At 41.4% G+C, this 23577-nt stretch overlaps 1 protein-coding gene across 3 annotated transcripts in view; it reads right to left on the bottom strand.

Annotated features, from left to right (window-relative positions):
* The window catches only part of ATP8A1 (ATPase phospholipid transporting 8A1), a 215835-nt gene that overhangs the window by 44466 nt on the left and 147792 nt on the right, over positions 1-23577 (bottom strand). For all 3 annotated transcript variants that reach the window (XM_053672277.1, XM_053672278.1, XM_053672279.1), the window contains 3 exons: positions 21759-21931; positions 4696-4879; positions 4494-4604 (listed from right to left, as the gene is read on the bottom strand). In XM_053672277.1, the coding sequence (XP_053528252.1) occupies positions 4494-4604; positions 4696-4879; positions 21759-21931 (468 nt within the window). The remainder of the gene's footprint in view (positions 1-4493; positions 4605-4695; positions 4880-21758; positions 21932-23577) is intronic.

Below are 23577 nucleotides of genomic sequence, written 5' to 3'. Positions count from 1 at the left end.
TAACAAAAGCACGGAAGCTGGAGACAAATCTGATGTTGTTGCTTGCTTCGCCACATATATTTACAGAAAAAATTTGAACATTTGTCCTAAACAGGGAGCCACATCATTCATCTGTGCATGCAAACGTGAAAAGAATTTGGCACCTTCGTGTGAACTTAAATTTATTCTTTAGGGTGATGCTGCTGACTTTACTTTTTTTCTTAGTGTTAAGTATACATACATTAACAAGACAGACTTCAACGCTGCTATTGGGTTTTCACATTTGGCCTTTGTGAGATGGGAATTATGTAAATATATATTTGTGATGCTCTGAGTGATGGTAAAGTTCTCTCTGAAGGTGACTCTGATCTACTGTGGTATTAGATACAAAAAAACTCTTAGAGATTTCTTAGGGTATAGTGGAAATATAAGAAAATTTTAAATCAAAATGTTCAGTTATGGCCTTAGCATAAAAATGCAGTCTAAAATCTGCAAACTTCAAAACTGGTTTGAAGAAAGCCAAAGCTATGTGCATAGCAAATTAGTCTAATGGGTGTGGCTCAGCCCACAGCCTCTGCAATCATCATTACTGAGTAATATAACAATTTATGTTAATAAATTTATTGTGTGTGAGTAATATTTGCAAATGTGAACAATCTCCCAGCTTCTTCGTAAAAAACAAGAGGTGCTGATTCAAATGTGCCACTATGAACTTGGAATTTAAGAACCTCCCTTAATCTATGACTACTTACAAAAAGTTTCAAACTCCAAGTAATCTGCAAATAAGCCAACATGTCTGTTTTCACAGTTAATTTTTTAAATGCATGAATTTACTGCTTTATGACAGAAATGCAGAAAGTTTTAAGTGGATAGCTATAAACACATTTTTACCTTTTTATTTTTCCTACGGAAAGATGAGTACTTTTTAGAAATTTTCTTCCTGCATTTAAAAAACTTTGTATTCTAATTCCCTTTTTGAAGAAGGAGACACTTTCCAAGACAGTACCCTACACCATCCTGCAAACATTTTGACATTCAAAAACAGAAGGTCTTTAACAGCGAAGTCCGGCAGAAGGCTGATTTCAAGTCAGTTGGAATTTGTAGTTAAAAGGTATATTAGAAACACCCTCTCGCACTAAATAAAACAACACGTACATTTCTATAAATACATAAAAGCCCCTCCTCTGATGCAGCCGAAACCAGAGATGCAGAAGGAAGACATTGCTTCCTCTGGAGAGGTCTCTGTATTATTTAAATTCACAGGAAACCCACACCCCAGCACAATGTGTGGGGAAAACATCACCTCACTGACTTCATTCAGAGCTTCTAGAAATTAGAACCACCACATTGTTTTGGGACCTTACCAGGAAGCCTGGGTGCAACCAATCGTTTGAAAAAAAATCTAATTTTGGTAGGAAGGAGTCAGATGTCTCCCAAGAAATCGGACACAAACCACGTTGGAAAGAACCAGTCTTTTCCATGCACACCTAAAGTGGCTGCTGGGCGGCCACCGTTAAGCAGGCGTCTTATTCAGCCACCTGCCAAATCTGTATTTATTTGTTTGGCTGTAATTTATGGCCACGAAGGAGCCAGAGAGTGGCATTCCTGGCAACAGGGCAATGGGAAAAGCAGTTTTCGCAGATAATCTGTAAAACCCATAGTGTTCCAGACTATTCCTTTATTAGCAAAGCAACTTCAGACCTGCCCCTCCTGGTATTATTCCCAGAGGGCTGCGTCCCAGCAGAGGCGTGGCCGCGAAAGCTTCACACACAGTTTCCTGACGGAGCATTTCTGCATATTAAACAGCAGCTTACACACAGTCAGCGACTCCACTGCTCCCACGCCTGATCAGCACAAAACACTGAAAGGGGAGGCTGGAGACTGGCAGTTGTCCTCACTAGGGACATTCAGTGATGTGTTTTCTGTCTATTCATTCCCAGTATTGACATGAGCCATTAACATCTGCAGGGCTTGTTTTAGCTGGCTCAAGTTGGGTATCTGGGAATTGATGGAAAAGGTCAATTTGGTTCCAAGATAGTTGAATTCTATTCAAAGTACATTTCCTTAAAGTGCTAAAAGAAAAATAACTAAAAAAAAAAAAAGAGTTTTCCAATAGAGCTTAGGACTTAACTTCTTTTTCAGCATTTAAAGAATTTGGTCTGTGTTAAATATCTCATGAAGGGGCTTTAAAGGCAAAGCCAAGTGAAATTTAGGGCTGATCACCCACAAATTGTATAACGCTGGATGAAACAATGAGTACAGAGTCAGTTTTCCATTTGAGTTTAATACATTTTATTCCCCTCTTTGTACATTAGTTTTACCTATTTCACTGCTGATTGTCAATGATCTAGATTTAAAAAAATCAAATTGAGTACTTTTATTTCACTTTATAAAATTAAGTTTTTGTAAGCACACTTAATGGCTTTAAAGTCCCAATATCTTCAAAACTATATGAAAATAAAGTATATAAATAGACATTATTTTGAATGAGAAAAAGTATGATTAGAAAAGTATGTAGTTAGCAAGTAACTACATTAGAGACTGGTAATCAAAAGTAATTATTTCAGGAAAAGATCACAAATTTATATATACAAAAATATATATAAAATAATTGTACATATAATAATATATAATATAGATTTATGTATTATATATAATATTATATTATATATACAAATAATATATTTTGGATCTCATAAGCTATTTTGGAGGTACATTTTGCTTCAAAACACAGACCATTATAGGCCAAATCAGTTGTAGTGAACAATATGTTAAGTTTACAGATCGTCCTGTTTGTGTTTCCAAGTATTTGATTATTTTACCTAATGGGTTGTAACCTAATTACAGATTTTTAGTGACCAATAAATAAAACTGCTTGCACACCTGAAAACTAAGTTTCAGTTTATGAGCTGACTGAGGATAAGAACTGTGCTCAGTCAGTATTTTAACAAAGAGATAAGCATCCTGACAGGCCCAGAGAACAGCTGAACCAAACATACAGTAGTTCCAACTAACCTGCCTGCAGGGTACACGTGAAATCTAGATTTGTTTTGTTTGTGTACAGTGTGACTTCTCTCGTGTCAAGTATGGGATGTTGTTTTCATACAGCAACGGTTAGGTGGTGTCTCCTCTATCAGATGTGTAGGAACAGCCAGCAGGTTTGAGGGTGAAGCACATGCACCTCTGGCAGGAGGGGCGGATGCAGGGCTTTCTTAAAAAGCTACGAGAGCCCACCTGCGCGCTCCGAGGAGCTGCAAGAGGAGCAAGAAACTGATAACATCTGGAGCTTAAGTATATTACAAATACTCCTTCTGATGATAAAGAACTCATGAAGAACTTTATAGTGGTTGTGTGTTGAAATGATAATATTGAATACACTGAGTTAAATAAAATAGCATTCGAAATTAATTTGGGCTTTCATTTTTACTTGCTACTAATGTGGCCTCTAGAAAATTTAAAATCACGCCCGAGGCTTGCGCTGTATCCCTGAGGGAAGCCCCTGGAGGGCGGGCAACACGCCTGGTTTACTCTGTAGTTGCTGAATGGAGCCCGGTGTCCGGCCCCCGCTGGGTGCTGGGCGCAACACTGTTTGTAGGAAAAAATACATCCCTTTGGAGGTGATATTCCTGACCCAGGCTAAGGTTTCACTTAAAAAGCATATTTGACATATAAATTAGAATTTGAAATTTCTTGCTATCCAGACACAGGAACTAAATATTCTGATAATTTTTAGATTAATTCCTCATTATCTAAATTCTTACTACCAACCAAACTCAGAAACCAAAACAGATCTGGTAGCAAGGGATACTTAGATGTATAAGTGCCTAAGTTTGAAACGTAGTAAGAACTACAAGATGACCGATACTAGCAACACTGCTGATGGAGCCTTTCTGATTCTGCCTCTTTGCTCCCCCTGCCCCTGCAGAACTGCTATCCTCAGCTTCATGTCTATCAGTCCCTTCATTTTCTTCTAAAATACAACTTCTGTGTATGTATCCCCAAACAGTATATTATTTTCTCTTGTATGTTTTTGAGCTTCATTAAAAAATTCTATATAGTTTATAGTCTTTTCAAAACTGAAAAGAATATTTCATTAGCAATTCTAAGTGAACATTTCTTACCAAAGCAATATCCCTTTTTTAGCTAGAATTTAAACATTAATTATTCTCCGTGGCTGACAACCTTTTGTTCCAGGGGTGTCCAACTTTCTGATGTGTCTGGGCTCCACTGGAAGAAGAGTTGTCTTGGGGCACACATTAAATACACAAACACTAACGAGAACAAAAAAATCTGTTATCGTTTTAAGTAAATTTGTGATTTTGTGTTGGGTTGCATTCCTGGTCATCCTGGGCTGCATGCGGCCTGTGGGCCACAGGTTGGACACCCTGCAACATGTTTAGAAGTTATATAAAGTGGGCAAATGGATTAATTAAGATGAGAACGTGTCTTCATAAAGACAATTTCCTTACATATCTATATAAGCAGCATGGAATTAAAACTTAACTTGCTATTACCTCGATGATGTAGAGGACTATATTCTTGTAGAAGCAGTACAAAATGCACTTGGAGACTCTGTTGTAGTTCCAGGCACCATGAACCATCAATAAATTCTTCAAATACTTGAACTAAAACAAGAGTGGGAAATGTTAGTGTTTTCCTTTTCCAAGTGTCAGCTGGCTGACAGGACTGGTGGGCTTTGCAGAAATGATGCCCTACCTGAGCTATGGAGTAATCGGAAGAATTGGCTGCCTGGAGGCCTTCGTTACCACTGATGCCGACCCCGACGTGTGCTGTCTGTATCATGCTCACATCGTTGGCTCCATCGCCGATTGCAAGGGTTATGACTTTGACTTGCTTCTTGACCATCTCAACGACTTCAGATTTTTGAAGAGGAGAAACCCTTCAATTAGAACAAGTGATCAGTTAGCTCTGTTTTCTGGGAAAAAAAGGCATTCTGAAATGTCAATGGTCTTGAAGGACATAAGAAGCAGGGGAGCCAAATGAATACGTAATTCTATTCCATTATGAAAAAATCTTACGTTTGCAAATGTTTGGTCCTCTGTTAACCTGGATGCCACTTCAAGGGAAAAAAATAACGCTGAAGTCTTAGAAGCAAACCTCTAGGAGGCAAACCAAACTATGATACCTTGTTAAGTACTAGTTTACCAGTTTACCAGTACTAGTTTATTTTTTATCAAGTTTGCATTAACTTGTTAGAGAACTAACATTGGAGTTCAGAAATTCCATGACTTCCTAAGAACATCAGCATTTCTAATTTTTCACCTTTGAATGGAAAAAAGTCAGACAGGCTGTGGAACAGCAGTCCAAATACTAACTGAAACCGATACCATTTATGGAAATGAAAAGCTCTGAGCCACTGAAATTTGATCGTAGGCAATGTAATATATATTTAAAACTACCTAAACCTCTGCTGAAATGAACAGTAGGGAGTTGGCTAACCTCGCGACCTGTTCTCAGACACCACGGTCAAGCAACCACAGTAAACACCAAATACTCGGTTACGTAGTTCATGCGCCTCAATTCTCTTTTGAAGCCACTAACGGCCAACTAGCACCAAACACCCGTCTGTGTAAACGTGGAGCAGGAAGAGAGAACAGCAGCACCCACACTAAAATCATCCTTGGTATTAACTTTGGGTCAACTTATCACAGACTCTTAAGAAATAAACCCCACAACGACAGAAGGGTTCAAAGACCAAGTGCGTCATCGCACTGAATACGTTATGTACTCTGCCTTGGAGACTTAGGAGAAAGGAAAGCCAAACAGTGAACTGGCTCAGGAAACTGTGAAGATAGAAATTAAATACTGAGAAAGAACTATCAAACAATATTTGTGAACAAGAAAAAATAACTCAGAGCTAAATTCTTTATCAAGTGGACTAGGTGTCTCAGAATATCTGCTGGAACATCTGGTACGTCCTTTATTATTCTATTTACAGATGAAGATCATTACTATGAAAGAGTCAACATCTTGCTCATTTCCTGGATTATTTCTTTGGGAAAAATCCCTAGCAGTGGATATTCAGCACAGATATGCACTTTCAGGGGGACCCATGGCCCTTCAGAAAGGCTTCATTCAGCCAGAGCAGCTCTGGGTTTTAGCTCAGGCTTGAGAATCATCACCTAAGGCTCTGAGTTGCTCTGCAGAGTGAACCGGTCTCCTCATTTTGTACACCTAGTGCTGATCCAAAACAGGTGCTCAGTAAAGGGTTGCGATACGAAAGACTCGTTTTCAAGTGTTTTTTGGAGTTCCTTTCCGAGTCTAGCCATTGTGCAAAGTGACGCAACTGTGAATACAGTAGGATGGATGAGAATCAGCCCCTTCCACGAACGGGCTTGTTCACTGTTAGCTCCCATTTTTCTCTGAAGCAATTTTCATGTCATTTTCACATTTTATTTAATTTTTCTGAACAGGCTAAATAAACTGGTAACCCCACTAGCTCTAGGCCCATGTCGTAGGCCTGGTGTACAGATGGCATTCAGTAAAGGTCAAAACTTAAATGGGCTAAACAAACAAATGGGAAATGGGCGGGAAAAGAGGGACGCATTTGAGAACATGTATTGAATCTTCTCCACAATTTAACAGTCTCACAGTGTAAAAACATGTGAAGTCGTACCATCCACGAAGCTAGAAAGCAGTGGTATTTTGTTTTCCAAGTGAATGTGTCACAAAGGAGCCATCTCCACATCTCAGCTAATGTTAGTAATTTAAAGAAGCACCGAGAAGAGCTGGATTAAACTCTGTTTTCTTTCTTCACGGCTACTATGGCCAACCACTGCTTTCTCTGCTGGACACTGCACTTTTCCTTCCCCCCAAATTAGAACTGGCTGCAAATCTTCCCCAACTCTGCGGGTGTGGTTAACTCAGGTGTTAAAAACAGAATACAAATCCCCATGGCAAGAACAAGGTCTATTTTTTTATAACAAAGTCTGATGATGAGGTGAGAGACATCCCCCAATCACACTGCTCCCGTTACTTACTCGCTAAGGCATCTGCTTCTGCTATCAAGTTAAAGGAGACAACTGGGTTGGAAGAAGACTCAAGACACAGTGGAAACCTCATTATCCGAAGGGTGTGATGTAGCAGCTGGGTGCTAAATAGATGTCAGATTTAAGTGGGGATTCATAAAAAATAAAATATACCTACTTCAAACGTTAACTCAAAATATAAACGTGCACACGTGTGATGTAGGGCAAAGAACCTTACTTCGCCTAGGGGTCTGCGTTTGAAATCCTGTGTATTTTGGTTGCAGGAGCCTCCCTCCTGAGGTACCATCCACGGCTGCTTTCGTTAAGGTGAAGACCAGAAGCTACTGCTGCCCTTCACCCAAGTTTATTTTACCCCAAACTCAACAGCAAATGTTCTAGCAACTCAGAAAGTCTTTGTAGAGTATTATACCTGGTTTTCCTGGCAACGGTTTTGACCAGATTATTATTTTGAAGACTTAGGACATATTTAAGTAAGGGAGGATGACTTTAAGAAGCAGCACAGGAATAAACAGATTAGGGAAGAAGCACCCACTGATTTTTGGTAAACACCCCATAAGCCCACAGAAGCAAAGGGCGGGGATGCACTAACAAGCACCCTGCCCACTCTGGTGTGATGTGCAGGGGGCACCTGCTGGCACGCCTTAGGAGAGACATGTGGTTTAAGGGGATTCCGGGTACCCAAGCTGAAATCAGTTAAAATTATCCTCTATGTTCTCAAACCATCCATTTAGAAACTTGTTCCTTGCTACAAAGGGCTACAAGATGGCAAAATAAATGACAAAACATTAAAAATGAGTGTGGCATAAAGATTTTTGATAAAATTCATAGTACTTGATAATGTTGGAGGACATAGAAATTAGATTGATGAGCTAGAATCTGACTTGGCCTTGGCAAAGAAAGCTCACAGCAGGTAAAAGAAATAGCACGTATTAAAGTTTTTTTAACTTCATGTTAAGTATTATCCATAATATATTCCTTCCCACTGTTTTGTTCCTACCTCCTAAAGGTTACTTACTTCACTCATTAGAGTTCATTTTCTTTTCTTTTGTACACCTGCTTCTACATTTGTATAATTTCCATAATAGTCTAGAACAGCAATTTTCAACCTTTTCATCCCATGGCACACACAAACTAATTACTAAAGTCCTGCAGCACACCAAAAAATAGATTTATTAATGATCCAACAAAAAAGTAGGTATAATTTTTATTCATTCACACCAGACAGCTATCGTTGTGTTGGCTGTCTTATTTTTTTTAATTTGATGATCCAAGGGAAAAGAGGTACGTGTCCTTGACTAAATAGCCAGGCATTGCCTATTTCAAAAATTCCTGCAGCACACCAGTTGAAAACTGCTGGTCTAGAACACCCTCGCCATGCAAGTTAATTCTTCCAAGTGTCTGTCCAAATCCACACATCTGTGGCTAAGAATATTTAAAATCTTCATTTGACAAATACCCATAATGACCCATGTACAACCCAGAAACACCACATAAGCACTGTTTTCTATTCTAGATATATGTATCTACCATTCTGGATTTGCATTAGGATGAAATTATTCACAGTTCTCTTCTGCTGTTGCTCTTTTTGCTTTAGGAGAAGTCAGAGCCTCCATAGCAAAAGACCACGCCCCCAGAGCGTGGTGCAAAGGTCCCGCTTTCTTTCCCCGGCTTCACAAACAGGGGGTGGTCCTTTGCGATGCAACCGAGCAGTGCACTGAGTGCAATATGCTTTTCAGATATTATTTTGGCTGTAGTTTCTGCACATGTTATTCATTACTTTCCTTAGTTGCTATGTAGTAACTCTCACGGCCCTGTGAAAATTAGAATGTAGAACTGGAAGTTTTTAACTGTTTAAACTAGAAAATGTATAGATTGTCCCAAATTACATGGGCCTCATTTTGCACTCTTTTAATGAGATTATTAGCTAAATGAATCACCTTTTTGAATGAAATATGGGTAAAAATTATATATGCAGGTATATACATAGACACCTAATAAGGAACATTTTAAGGGACTTTCCTTAGGTAGCCCACAGGGGTACAATAATTTACCTTACTAGATTGTATTTTAGATTAATAACATTAAAATATCTTTTATAGTAAAAATTATGCTGATGATACTATCTTACCTCAAAAACTTACACTGTGAACATAAAAGGTACTATGAAGTTGTCTTTAGAAGGTGAATCTAGCCCTGGCTAGTGTGGCTCAGTGGATTCAGTGCCAGCCTGCGAACCAAAGGGTCATTGATTCGATTCCCAGTCAGGGCACGTGCCTGGGTTGAGGGCCAGGTCCCCAGTGTGGGGTGTATGAAAGGCAACCACGCATTGATGTTTCTCTCCTTCTCTTTCTCCCTCCCTCGCCCTTTCTCTAAAAATAAGTAAATAAAAGAAGGTAAATCTAGAAAAAAAATAAAGAACATGGAGGAATACAGTCATTCCTTATCATCCTGCAGTGTTTCCATAGTGACTCGGTGAGGACAGAGCCTCTGTGTTTCCCAAGCCTGAGGGCAGCTCCTGGGGACTATTTAGAGATCAGGACCAATAGCCTGCGGATCTGCTGCACTTTCCCTCCAACAAACTTCCTACGATTTCTCCTTGGGAATATCAGTCCGTTCCCCATTGAGTCATATTCTGCTGACTAATAAAGAAATTACAAAAAAAAGAGGGAAAATCCTAAGAGAAAAAGCTCAAGGGATCTTATTGGATTGTTTTTTGAACTGGAATTTGTGAAGCTCTTAAAAAGTTTTAAATTGAGGAAGAATTAAAACATGGCAAAAAAAAATTGCCTTCTGTGTACCCAAACTGCACGAGGGTCACGACCCTCCCAGAAACTCACCACAGTTTATTACTGGGAGGGAAACAGCCACTTACACAGCAAACCCTAGAAACGATACTTAGCACATGGCACCTAATGCAACATCCACCCACTTCTAGGTCAGAGAACTGTAGTCTTCCGGTGAATGAGGTGTGGGCGCGCTCCTCGCCTCCAGAAGCAGCAGCTGCTGGTACTGGGCTGCCAGAGGCATCAGGGGCCTCGTTACATGGGGATGGAGGCCGCAGGAGTAAAACACAGATGGCTTTTCCACGGGACCCAAGAAGGAAGGTAGCTTGAAAAAAGATTTCCCTTTGCAGTGCATTTTAGATGCAAAACTTCTCTCTTATGGATTTAGGTTGTTGTGAGTAAACGACTCCTTTTTCCATTTCATTGGCTCAGATAATATGTAAAATAGTGATCGGTCATATTGACAGTATATATTGGAATAGGCATGAAATTGCGTGTGTTCGTGTATGTGTGCCTGGACACCCGAATTACTAACTGGCTATATTGTAAAAGGGACTAAAAAGGAAACTTCTCCTAGTAGAAATTTTTATTGTAGTATTCACATCATAGAACAATTTGTCCATTGTGCTATTTATTTTTTTAAGTACGTATGTCAATCATCTAGTTCCTCTGGAACCTAGCATTGAACGCAGCGCATAGCAGATATAAGAATGGTAGTGGAACTGAATGGAAATTTGCAAGAAAAAGAAATGCATCTCATCATTTCATGACACTAACTTTGTAACTCATTCATTTCTGACTGTTCGCTGGTAGGGGCAGCCTGTGTAATCTGTGTCTGGACTATGGAGGAACTGCACTGGAGGGTTTTGACTTTTCCAGACTTTCTCACGTGAATGGGAAAGAGGTAGAGACGAAAACATACTCCTAATTTGCACAGAAGAGGGTATATTCAGAATGGGTTAGAGCCAGATGACAGGGGCCTCTGCATGTCACCATGAGTGTGACTGTCACAGCTTCTAAGCACTGGATGTGAGGTGAAACAGGCGGTGGTGCACACCTGTCAGGAAGTACATGGCATAGAGGGAGAGTGGTGTTTCAGGGGCCGCGATGAACGAACTGGTGCATTGTTCACTCCCCACGGTGCCCGGTGCAGGCCCAGGCTGCCCAGTGTGAGGGGGCGTGAGACTGGGCTGGAGGGAGCGAAGGGGCACCTCTCTCATCCCAACTGCAAACTCTGGCTTAGGCTTGGAGCCGTGAAAACAGAAAGTCCCCAAAATAACACGCTTGCAGAATAACAGCCCCGTTCTGGGAGTATCCCCAATGCCCTAGAGCTAAGACCCCAGGAAGATTCCCATCATGCCTTGAAACAGGAAAACCGGAGGTTTCTGGGCAACCTCAGGGCATGCAGCCAGGCAGGGACAGGTGCCAATGACACGCGTGTGATGACAGACACGTGAAAGTCACCTCGACTCTCTCAGCATGTGGCTGCCTCCAACGAGAGCCGTGGTAGGTAAAGAAGTAGGGAAAGCGGAGATTCTCGGAGCTCAGCGTGAGCCCTGTTTTCAACTTGACCTAAATTAGGACCCAGTTTTCACCCTTCTTTCATTTGGGCAAAGGGGGAATTGTGGCCTCACGGGGAAAACTTTCAAGACAGGAGAAGATCATAAGCGCAAAGGCAATAAATAACTTATAAAAAAGTAGAACCAGTAAAAATATATATAGCAAGAATTTTTAAAAAGTATGATTAAAAAACCTTGGAAAGATATGGGAAGATAGAACCAGCTGGATAATAAGTCACACAAAAATGTAACTACTAAAAGAAAGAAGCTCAAAGTAAAGTGAGTAGTGAATACGATAGAGCTTGAAAGTTCAAATAGAACCAGAGACTTGGAAATGAAGAACAAACTGGCAGTGACCAGGAGGGAGGGGGGAGAGGGGTAATGGGGGGGGAGGGGAAGGGGCAAGGAAAAGAACAGGAAGAGAGGACTCATGGGCACAGACGATGGGGGGAATCAAGTGTGGGAGCTGGGGGGTGGGAAGTAGGGGTGAGCAATGGGGAAAAGATGGGACAACTGTAACTGAACAACAAAAAAAAGTTCAAATACATAAACTGTCTTAAAAGATAGCAGGAAACTAAAGATTGTAAGAACAATGAAAAGATCTGGAGGAACAGAGACGACTGCATATACATAATGTGAGTCCAAGAAGAGAATAAAAAGGGTCACAGTGAAAAAGAATGAATGAAAATTTCTCAGGATTAAAGAAAGATGTGTCCTTAGATTGAAAGGACTCATACAGTGCCAAAAAGAAATGTCAGAAAAAGGTACCTACTTGTAGACACATTATGGTTAAATTAAGGTTAAGGAAAATTTCTAAAAGCTTCTAGAGAGAAAAAGCAGGTTACTTACAAAGAAATAAGATCTGGCACTCGATGAACATACAAAATTACTTTAATACCTTTGGAGGGCAGGGAAAGGAAGGCACAGTAACATAGATCATAAGTAAATATGGTTATTAAAACTATAGAAGTGACCAGACATAGATTAGATACAGATTGTAAAGCTTTCAAACCAGCAGCAGAAAATCTGATTTAGACAGTGTGGAAAGTAAGGGGAAGAAAAAAAACCAACAACAAAGAGCATAGTAAATGAAAAACAGAAAATAAGATAGGAGAAACAAGGCCTAAGATAGCAATAACTACACTAAATATACATGGGTTAAATTCACTGATTGAAAGACAGAGTCTTAGGGTGAATTAAAAACAAACAGGACCTGGCAAATGGTGTCTAAAAGAGGCACACTTTATAATAACAGCTAGTACACGTAAGACAACACTCATTTGATCACTATGTTCTAAGCTCTTCCATTCTCAGAAAGAGTCTACATGAGAGAAGTCCCTAATGTTGTCATTTTACAAATGAAGACACTGAGGAACTGGAAGGTTATATTGCTTGTGGTAAAAGAGCAAGTGAGTGGCAGAGTCAGGACTCAGCCCTAAGCAGTGTGGCTTCAGAGACAGCATTCTTAGTCACTGTGTGGTATGGAAGGATTGAATATAAGCACTTGGGAGAAAAAAAAAGACAAGGTACGTATGAAACAAAGGAATGCCAGGTGAGTGATTTTAGTACCGGACAAAATAGAGTTTAGGACACAGGAGAGGCCATAGGGCTCAGAGAGAGATCTTTACGTATGATAGTATTCCTCTTACCAGGAATACCAAGGAGGCCACATAAGGGAAGACCTGGTAGTGTTTCTAAGAATAACATCATTTTTAAGAATGCCTGCCAATGCATCGAATACATATATTAACCCATTTATTCCTCACACCTCTATGATAACAATTATTTTTATCTGTATTTCAAAGATAAAGATGTTAGGCCCTGTGTAACTCAGCTAGTAGTCGGCGCAGCCTGGGCTTAGATTCTGGGAGTCTGGCCTCAGAGCCTGAGCGTGAGAGCGCACGGCACCCCGGCCCAGGGAGTGGGGGGCTGTTCAGTGAGCGGCACTGGGAGAGCTCATTCACAAGGCAGAAATGAAAAGCAGCGGATCCCTCTCCTTCAGAAGATACACAAAAATAGACTGCTAATGTGGATGAGAGACCTGGATGGAAAACAGAAAGCTCTGAAATTAACAGAAGAAAAAATAGAGTACCTTTGGGAGTGAGATGATCTTGGTTTTCAAGAAGCACAAACCATAAAGGAAAAAATAAATGAAATTGGACTGTCTCAGAGTCAATGATTTTTAGTCAAGGAAGAACACCACAGGCAGAATTAAGAACGGAGCCAGACCAGAAGATTTTTTGCCATGTCTACTACGATCAACAAAGAATCACAATCCAGAATACACGAGGGATTCTTATGCATAAGCAGGAAAATGAGATAAGGAAATCCAACACAAAGTTTAGTGTCCTTGTCCCCTTCAGTGTGCTACCTTTTCCACAGCTACTGTTACCATTTACTTCCCAGAAGTCTGTCTGATACATAATAAATCAATTGTTAACTCCCACACCGCAGTGACTGCCTTTTGAATGTGTATGCATTAATTTTCTTGAGCAACAGTTACAGCGTGAAGGCAAGAACTACTTTTTCCTCTTCTTCACTGCTCTATTTACGGCACCTTTAAAGGTGGCTGGCACATAGGGAGTGTTCGCAAAACACACGTTGAATGAATGAAGGAAGGAAAGAATGAATGAACTTCCCAAGTAGAAATCTAGAGAGGTGAACAGTTCTGTGAAGAGATGCTCAATCTCCCCACTCGTCAGAGAAATGAAAGTCAAAACAACAAGGGGCCACTCTTCACCCATCAAATCGGCAACGCCATAAATTCGGGAATGCTGAGTTTGGGGTGAGGTAGGGAGAAGCCACCCTCCTCCATGGATCCTGGAGGACATGCTAGTGCAGCTGTTTGGGAGCGACGTGGCAATTCTGACCAAAATGAAATATGCATAAAGCCCCCAGCCAAGCCCTCCCATTCCTGAGTGTGTAAGCTAGAAAAACACTCGCATGGGTGCATCAAGAGGATACTCATTTCAGCACTTTCCCTGGTAGCAAAGATTTAGAGGCAACCTCTGTGGCCATCACTATGGTAATGGATAGATACAATGCTGCCTATGTAATAATGTCATGTACGTAGTAGTGAAAACAAACAAACTCCTTCTACATCTAGTAACATGGAGAGGTCTTAAAACTATAGAAAAATCAAAAGAGATAAAATTTATGGTGGAGTATTATTATAAATATATATCTATCCCTTAATTCAACATGCATATCACAATATTGTATAGTTTTGATAGTTACATGTGTGTACAAAGGAAGTATGGAAGATGGGAACACATAATTACCTGAGGTTATTCTCCTAAGGTGGAGTGAAGAGCAAGTGACTGGTAATGAAGAGAAAAATTAAATGACAAAAATATGAGAACTTGTGTTGGTTTAAGACTCCAGGGTGCTTGCAGCTTCCGGCGAAGGCCGGCTTGTCCATCTTCCCACCTAACCCTATACTGGGGTTACCTGGCCACACCTTGCTGGCTGGCACTGCTGGGGAAGAGGGAGGTTGCTTTGGTGACAAAGCAAGACCTGATGTTTGTGGTTCTGGGTTCCTCTTATTTTCCTTACTGAAATATCTAAATATTTATGGGCACCTCATTTAAAAACAGACAGACTGCTGGAACTAACTTCATTTTAGGGGGTTATCTTGAATCCAAGAGCACAGAGAAGTTTGATGGCATCTCTGGGCTGTGCAGCTGTCGCCACAGAAAGAGTGTCGGTCATTTTTGAGGAAGCACAGAGACAGGGAAACCTGCCAGGCGAGATGGGCAAAGGTCCCCATTTTCAAGGCAAAGAGTCTGGACATTACTGGTGAGGGCACTTGGAGTAGACTCCCTCAATACTCTGGGTAGGCCTGTCAGGGGCCAGCTCCCTCCACACTCATTTGCAGCCACAGCCACTCCACAGCAGGGGCTGGCTGGCTGACCTTGGCCCCAGGGCCACATTCAGGCAGCGCCTGTTTTCTCCATCAGTTCATGCTACAATGGCAGAGTTGAGTAACTGTGACAGACACCGTATTGCCTAAAAAGCCTAAAATATTTATTATCTATCCTTTTACAGAGAAGGCTTGCCCATCTTTGCTCTATAAAATACTGCCCCCCTCTGAGAGAATGCCATCTGGAACCATCTCTTCTTTCATGCCTGAACTTGAAGCTTCTCGTTTATGTCCGTTACTTGTCTCTCTGTCTGATCCTGTGGTGATATGCCTTTTGTTCTCCAAGACCATCTCTGCCCTGGGATGCTGTCTCTCCTCTCCCTCGACTCTGTGGCCTGCAGCTATTGGACTGTCATGACCCACATCCCACCTGGTCTTGATTCCTGGATCGCTAGCCTGGCCCCAGACACTAAACCTCTCACTTGCCCTAATTTGGGCTGGCTCAGACAGCTTTACTAAATGGATTGTCATCACTGGGAACCATCATGGGTTTAAGGAGAACCTGAAATGCCAAATTAACTCAATGCTTCCCTTTCCCTCACTGTTGGGTCAGCAGACCGACAGATCAGAGAAATGTGGCAGGTTCCGTATATCACGTCCTTAGCAAACTGGAAAATGAAGCCCTTTCATTCTGTCACCGAAAAACTGAAGGAGAACTGTAAGCAGTCCATTAGGCGGATTTGCCTTTGACTGGAGCATTAGCGTGCTGACGTATGGATTTATGAGAAGCTTTTGGGAGGCCTTTCCCGGAAAGCTGCGGAGTTCTATGCATACAATTGTTGAACAGAAAAGAATCATCAAAAGTTGGAATGCAGTTACAGAAGATCTATACACGGATTCCAAGTTAGGAAGACACAAAACAGAAAAAGGCTGAAATGAATAACGTATCACTTAAGAGACTGGTGATGGAAATAGAGATAGCAGTTACTCTGGGGAGAGTTGGAAGTGAAAGGAGCGTCAGGGGGTTTCTGGGCTCTTGGCTTCGCTGCTTGATACAGGCGTGTGTTCACTGGGTGAGCATTCACTGACCTGCTTACATGCCATATACTTTCCAGTACAGGTCTACTCTATCAGAACATTTATATGATCTGAGGCTCTGAGGTGTGTGTGTGTGTGTGTGTGTGTGTGTGTGTGTGTGTGTGTGTGATTGTGTTGGTCATGGTGGTCCATCCTAATTGAGCCACTTCTAAAACTATGTAATATCCAATTACAGTGAGATTCTATAGCATTGAGATTTCTCATCTATTTGTGATATGTCACTGTCAAATATGAACTTCCCTGGTGGTGTACATCCTAACTGTATACCATGCAGGTCCTTTAACATCACTCAGCAGAGATAGAATAGCAAGTAAGATCGACAGGGCTGAGTGACTTCATGTTATGTTATGCTAAAGAAAAAAACAGGCATTTTAAGAAATCACAAAATGTATTCGCTATGTCCTCTTTTAGCCACGTGTGAAAGAAATACTCTCTCAACAATTCCAACATTTATTCATATTATCTTGGAAGCAAGTATACGGTTGACATTCATTAATAGTTTGTGAGTTTTCTCAAAGCCAAACATCTGCTTTGGCATCCAACAATGTTCTGAAGCTTTTTAAAATATTTTATTTAAAGGCATGTCTGTTGAGCATTTATTAGCGTCATTTGTGCTTTATGACTACTCTTTAACTAGAACATTTATTCAGAGAACTCCTTAAAGTTTAAAACAGTCTCAAAACATTTAAGAAGTAGATTCAAGAAGCAAAGAAATCCTTTATTTAATGTACTCAAGCTATGACAGAAAGTATGCAACATATCCCTTCAGACCTCCGCCTGGAGGGTCCCTTGTTGGGGCTGAGGTGAAAGGTTCTGCCTGGAATGCTGCTCCCGAGTGAGGACGCTCACTGAGGTCAAGTGTTTTTTTATGCACTGTGGGGAAATCGCCTAAACGGGGGTTAAACTTTGATTAGAGATGTTGCAAGTAGGGGAAAATGCTCACTTCAATTTCACTCCTGCTTTTCAGAAGACATGAGTACATAAATTATGTAGAAGAACGGTGATTACGAGACTGTCTAAAAGCTGCAGGCTCTAGGCCAATTTTCAACCAACTGTCACAGAACATAAGTTTCAATATATGTTTAAACGAAACTGACAACTACAGAAAAAAACGTAAAATTCCTTGAAAGGCTGGGTTATGCGAACCGACGAGGATCTCAGAAACCACATGCGATTTAACGCAGGGCAATACTGAACTGCAACATCCCCACTCTCTTCTGCAGGGAGTATTGAGAGAGGGGGAACCGATGCTTCCCCAGATTAAGTTAATCCAAGCAGTAGACAGAGTCTTCCCAGCACAGAGTGGCCAACAGAAGTAAGGTTCATCCGGAAAAAAAAAAAGGGGGAAGAAAGAAAGGGTTCAGAGAAATCTTCTGGCCCGGAAGCTCCTGCGCTGGAGAGAGGCGACCCCGGACGCATGCGTGTGTGCGGGGCTCCCCACCTCTCCAAGCCAGAGGAGCCCCACTCTTGGCTGCTTCAGCCATCAGGCTCCCTGGAGGGCCTGAAAGATGGCTCTACGCCAAGCTCCACATTTCACAGGTCACAAAGCCAAGGCCCGAGGGATGCCATTAGGTACCTGCAGTGCCAGAAAGGGAGCATTAGGATGAGAATTTTGGGAATCCCCAGCTAAGATGTCAGGACACCAATAATATAAGCTGTAAGAATTTAGGGCATAAAAGACTGGTAACTAAGATAAAAAATTATTTTCTGATAGTTACTTTGCAGATTAGCTCTTGAGGTGACTGTGTACACAAATCTCCACGACTCTTGGAGTGAGCCTTTCCCTCCTCCACCCATCTGAGGAGTTTCAGGGAGTCTGTGAAACCCCTGAAATGGTGCATTTACTATTACACATTTGTGTGCATGTGTATATTCTGGAGGAGATGGTCCAACGCTTTCATTTGTTCTTCAAAAGCACCTGCGATCACACCCAGTGATAAGAATGGGTGAACTCGAGTAAGAGAAAGAAGGGAGGAGGCCCACAAAGTGTAGGTTATGTTTATTACCAGGAAAACTGACCAGAAATTGCCCTAACACAAGAGGCATGTTTCCCATTAAACTACTCACGTTACACAGGTAAATGTGCACAAGGTGAAAAAGAAAGGTGCGTGGTGGTCATGAACATACAGTACCCGATAGACTGATAAAACCAGATTTCATTTTACTTCTTGGGTTTTACATACTCCAAAAAAATATTTGAGGAATAACATGCAACCTTCCCTTTGTAAACCAAAACCAGCACTCCAAAGCCCTGAATAATTTGGGGGCGTGGGCATTATTTCCGTCTCTCAATATTCCCTTCAGTAAATGGTGGTAGGAGACTTCGTGACTACGACGGAGAACAACTGTTTCTTTCAGTTCCACTGCAGACTCCTCCGGGAAAACGCTCATCTCTCATAACTGTGTCAATTAGGCGGACACTAAAAACTGCCTTCTGCCCTTTATGCTGATAATGGCAGGGCAGAAAGAGGCTGACGTAATGCTGAAAGCTGTTGCTGGTGTGGAGGGCCTCCTTATCCATTACGGGAAGACCTTCCCTCCACTGTCGTCCTGCACAGACTGACAAGAAATAGATCGGAAAGAAGTCTGAGGGAAAGCCCATAGGGCTAGAGTGAACATAAACGAATTTGGGAAACAGTACCGTATTATATTTTGAAATAATCTTCAGTATTTATCGGGAGCATCTCTTATAATGAAGTAAAATAGAGAATTTCCTGAAGCTGGGAGATGGTAATCATCCAAAAACCCAGGAAAGACACTTGCGTGTCACGGGACAGAGGGAGCTACAGAATTTCTCACCTATGCCTGCCCAGGGGGAGGAGCATTATCGTGGAGATCACACTTCGAGGTCAGTAAGCTCAATGACACGAAGATGGTCTGCGCCAACAGTTAAATGCCAAGAGGCACCAGGCCAAGAAGGTGCAGAGACATAAATTGGGTAGGGGCACTGATGTAATTATGGGTTTAGATGAATTCTCAAAGCCAGACCGGAAGCTGAACCACAGTCCTTATGGGAAAAGAGAGATTATGAAGGCAATTAGAAGAAAAAAAAAGCCGAGGAAAGATACTTTACTTAAAAAAAAAGCAAAATGAGAAAGCAAGCCTAAAACTCTAAATAAACCCCAGTGACTGCACAGGGGCCTCCGTGGTCCTCCGACACCCGTAAAGCAGGATGGAGGGAGGGAGGGGCCACACACATCTTTACAGGCTGGGCTGCAGAGCCGAGCTGCACGTGCACGGCAGGGTGTGAGTCCCTCCCGGGGACCTGGAGGAGCCCTGAGGTCCATGTGACTCATGAGTGTCCAGAACAAGGATCTCGGGAGGGAATTTCACAAGCACGGAACATACTTTCCCTCCCTTGACGCTGCTTGCTAGCTTTTCTCTCCCTCTGCTATTGTTTAATTTGTGGCTCAAGTTTCTGAAGAATGGTGGGAGGTACTGTGTTAAGCAATGCTGCAAGAATGGGGCTCAGCTGCTGGGACTGCATTTTGAACACTGGCCTCACACATCTTTCAAACCGATTGTGATTCTTTCTACTTGAGCAGAAAGAAAAGTACTGGAAGAAGAGCAGGTGGGAGATCTTATCCACCTTGCGTGTGCACCATTGACGTCTGGCACACAGTCGGCACAGGGCGGAGGCTGCAGACTCGAGGGAACTGGTCCTTTTATCTGAATAGCTCTGGGCTCTGTTTTGTTTCCACACAGATGCCAACAGTCATATCACTTAATGTGTTTTCAAGAAAACTTTTCCTGATCCCTGTGATCCCATTAGTGACAATGATTGAACAACCAAGTCTGGCACAATGTCATCCCGACGAAGAGTGTCAGGGTTGCACATTACTAAGACTTCTAGAGATTAGCAAGGAACCAAGAAAAGGTACTGGAAACACATGTTTTAAAAAGCATGAGGCCCTGGCCGGTGTGGCTCAGTTGGTTGGAACATCGACTTGTAAACCAAAAGGTCCCTGGTTTGATCTGAGGCAGGGCACGTACCAGAGGCGACCTGCCAGTGTCTTCCTCTCCCATCGACCTTTCTCTCCCTCTCTTCCTCCCTTCCTTCCCTGCCCCCTCAAATCAATAAGCATGTCTTTGGGTAAAGATAAAATAAAATAAAGTAAAGTAAAATAAAATAAAATGCATGAGGATACCAAGGTGAAAATGACATAGTGAAGATAAAAGAATTTCTAATTCTCTCTTCAGGATTAAGCAAGAGATTAATTATTACTAACATGAGTTATCTATGCAATGTTTTTTCCAGAAGCTTTATGGTAATATTTTTATTAATACATGCAACTGAGAAGAGAAAGCAACTCAATTCTGTGATTAGGATACAATTTTATAGGCTGACGTGCTTATAAAGGGTACTTATTAAGTATGATTTAAACTAAATTTCACAGAGTATATTTCAGTTGAAATTTGGGAAATATCAACATGGCATGGCTTATAAGTTTGGAGACTATTATTATATACAGAATGCTTAGTGACTAAGCCTGGACCCCCCCTAAACAAAACAAAACAAAACAAAACAAAAACAAAAAAGGTTTGAGACTCATAACATTCTTTAAAAAATAAATACATTTTAAATAAAATAATAAAAGCAAATACTACAGTTTTAAAGAGAAAATTAAAAGCACAGATTCTAAGAAATTCTTCAGAAGCTAACAGTTCATCTCCCAGAAAAAGGGAGAGGAATCAAAGAAACTGCTACTCTGGACCTCGTCTGACCAGATAGCTGGTCCCATTCGGTGCCTGGATGCTGAAGAGGAACATCCTTAGGTATCATGGTGACCAGATGAGAAGGGACTGGGCACAGTCACGAATTTACCTTAAATTTCAGGAAGACATAGTTTAAACAGTTTAGAAAAAGGGATGGATGGGCAAGAGTCTTTGACCAGAAGTTCAGGAAGGACTGGACGGTTTACAAAAATACAAGTCTACGCGTGAAGACTCGATAACTCAAAACAGATTTTATTTTAGGATACAGGCAATATTATAAGTGAGAGGGTGATATCATAAATTAAAGGACTGTACAGTCAATAATTATTTTCCAAATAGCTGAGCCTTCAGGAAAATGTTCAGCTATTTGGAAAGCGACTCGGTGCATGCCTCCCTCCACACCACTCCCCAACATAAACCCGGGCTGCAGGGTCAGAGATTGAGGTACAGAACCCAGAACCTTGCAGAAATAACACTAGTTGGAAACGCAGAGGTGGATTTTAAACAAAGAAAATGATAAGAAACCTGCCAGTTCTAACTGTGAACAGTAGCTATTAGGGATCGTTAGGACTCACTTTCAAAAACTCTGCTGATGAATTCCAACTCAGTTTGGGAACCCTGAGTCCGAGTTACTAATAAATAATGTGACATTTACAAATTCTGGGTAGAATAACTTTAAGAAACTTTCAGAGTCACGGAACTTAGGATAAAGTCACTCTACCAAAATCGGACAATATTCAGGAGAACTTACCTGCAGCAAATAACAGCTTTGCAGGACAAAGCCAAGTCCAGGAAATAGTGCCGCACCCCAAAAGTCAGGGCGTACTTGAGGGTCTTCCCATCAATTATAAGAGCGAAGTCATTCTCTTTCCGGAGAGCATCGCCGAGGGTAACGCAGTGGCGACTGAGAGTCTCCCTCGTTCCCTATAAAATTAAACACACAAACAAAACGCCCGTTTGTTCCATGTTCAGGATGTTCGGCAACTACATTTAGTTATTTTTAGCGCCTTTTCTGTTTCAAGAGGTTTTCATGTACCTTCACTCATTTAATTCTCTCAAAGGCTGCTCAAGGGAGATGGGACAAACATGATCAGGAAAGGCAAGTCACTTGCTTGAAGTCACACGTGTGTTCCCTACAGGCTTGGGACTAGAGCATGAGTCACCTACTCCTTTACAATCTGTGCTTATCACTCTAACCACACAAGCACCATCCTGCAATAACATGTCCAGTAAATAGTCTTATTAAAAAACAACATTGCCCTAATTTATAGCACGTCCAAACCGCTAGGCCAAAAATCCAGGAGAGAGTTGGGGAATACAATTTAAGTAATTTATGGCTATTCTCTCAGAAATCCTCAATGCTACTGAAACTTAATTCCCAGTCACCAACAGGAGAAAATGCAGCATCTATAATCTCCTGCCACTTCATGAATTGGCCTCTGTAACTTTAATCATTATTTCATGATGCTGTATTTTTGCTGGGGATGGTGACATATGGCTTGGTAATCTTGATGGATCAAATAAAAACCCCTTCCATCAATGAAGAGTTCACGTTCGGGCACAATACAGACCTTTAGTGTCAAGAAAGGCTTTGTTCACCTCAACTACACAGAGCAGCTGTGTTAGTCTCTCTCTGTCAGGAACTGCTTTCCCAGCTCCTCAAAGGCAAAATGTTTCAGGATATTTAGCTTTTTCTCGCCAAAACCTATAAATTCTTCCTCTAACCTAAGGGGACCCCCTTCCTGTTTCACAAAAGCCCTAACATCACGAAGAAGCAGAGCCCTCGCTCCGCACAGGGACAAAGGAAGGAATTAGTCCCTCCTTCCAGAGTTCTGTTCCGAGTGCAAATATCTGAGCCTGTAGTTACTTGGGCAATAAACACAAATATACATATGTCATGTATTCATATAATAAATTATACCTTCAATGAAAACACTCATAACACTTTTTATTACGTTCATGGGAGATAGAAGTATTGTTCCAATTTAAGAATATGGAACAGTCATTTCAAAGTTATTTTCACAAGGAGGGAAGCAAAGGCAGAGGTGATTAAAATTTTATATTGGGGATTTCTGAAGGTGTTCCTGCAATCATATTCAAATGTGCTTCACGCTATGTTCTGGAATTTCAGAACCTGCTTATCAAAGTAATCGAACCAGACTGCAGTGTAAGGTAAGACCGCCCAGTTTTCCCAGCGTGGGGGCCTGCCTTAACACTTCCCTCATCCCCTGTCACCCGTTGACCCCAAGGACCACCATGTCGCAGTGTTCTTCGCAAAATTTTCTGTTCACACTTCACACTGAGGGGAAGTAGCTGTTTTAATTCATAGGCTTCACCTTCTTATTTCCTGCTGGACATTTTTGGCTCAAGAGGAATTAAGAAAAGGAGATAAAAAAGAAGGCAGTGAAATGCTTCAAGCAAAACTTATCAATGACAATCTGTAGCAGATTAGCCTGGACTGTCTTAAAACTGGCTGTCTTCACATAGGTTAAACAGACAAACAAGGACATCAATGGACTGACAAACAATAAAAGTGAAATGAGATAATATTCAGCAGGTACCACACACTA

This window comes from Artibeus jamaicensis, unplaced genomic scaffold (genome assembly GCF_021234435.1).
Source record: "Artibeus jamaicensis isolate MK-2021 breed Jamaican fruit bat unplaced genomic scaffold, CSHL_Jam_final contig_76, whole genome shotgun sequence".
In the NCBI taxonomy this organism is placed as follows: Eukaryota; Metazoa; Chordata; class Mammalia; order Chiroptera; family Phyllostomidae; genus Artibeus; species Artibeus jamaicensis.
This window is presented reverse-complemented; position numbering and strand designations above follow the sequence as displayed.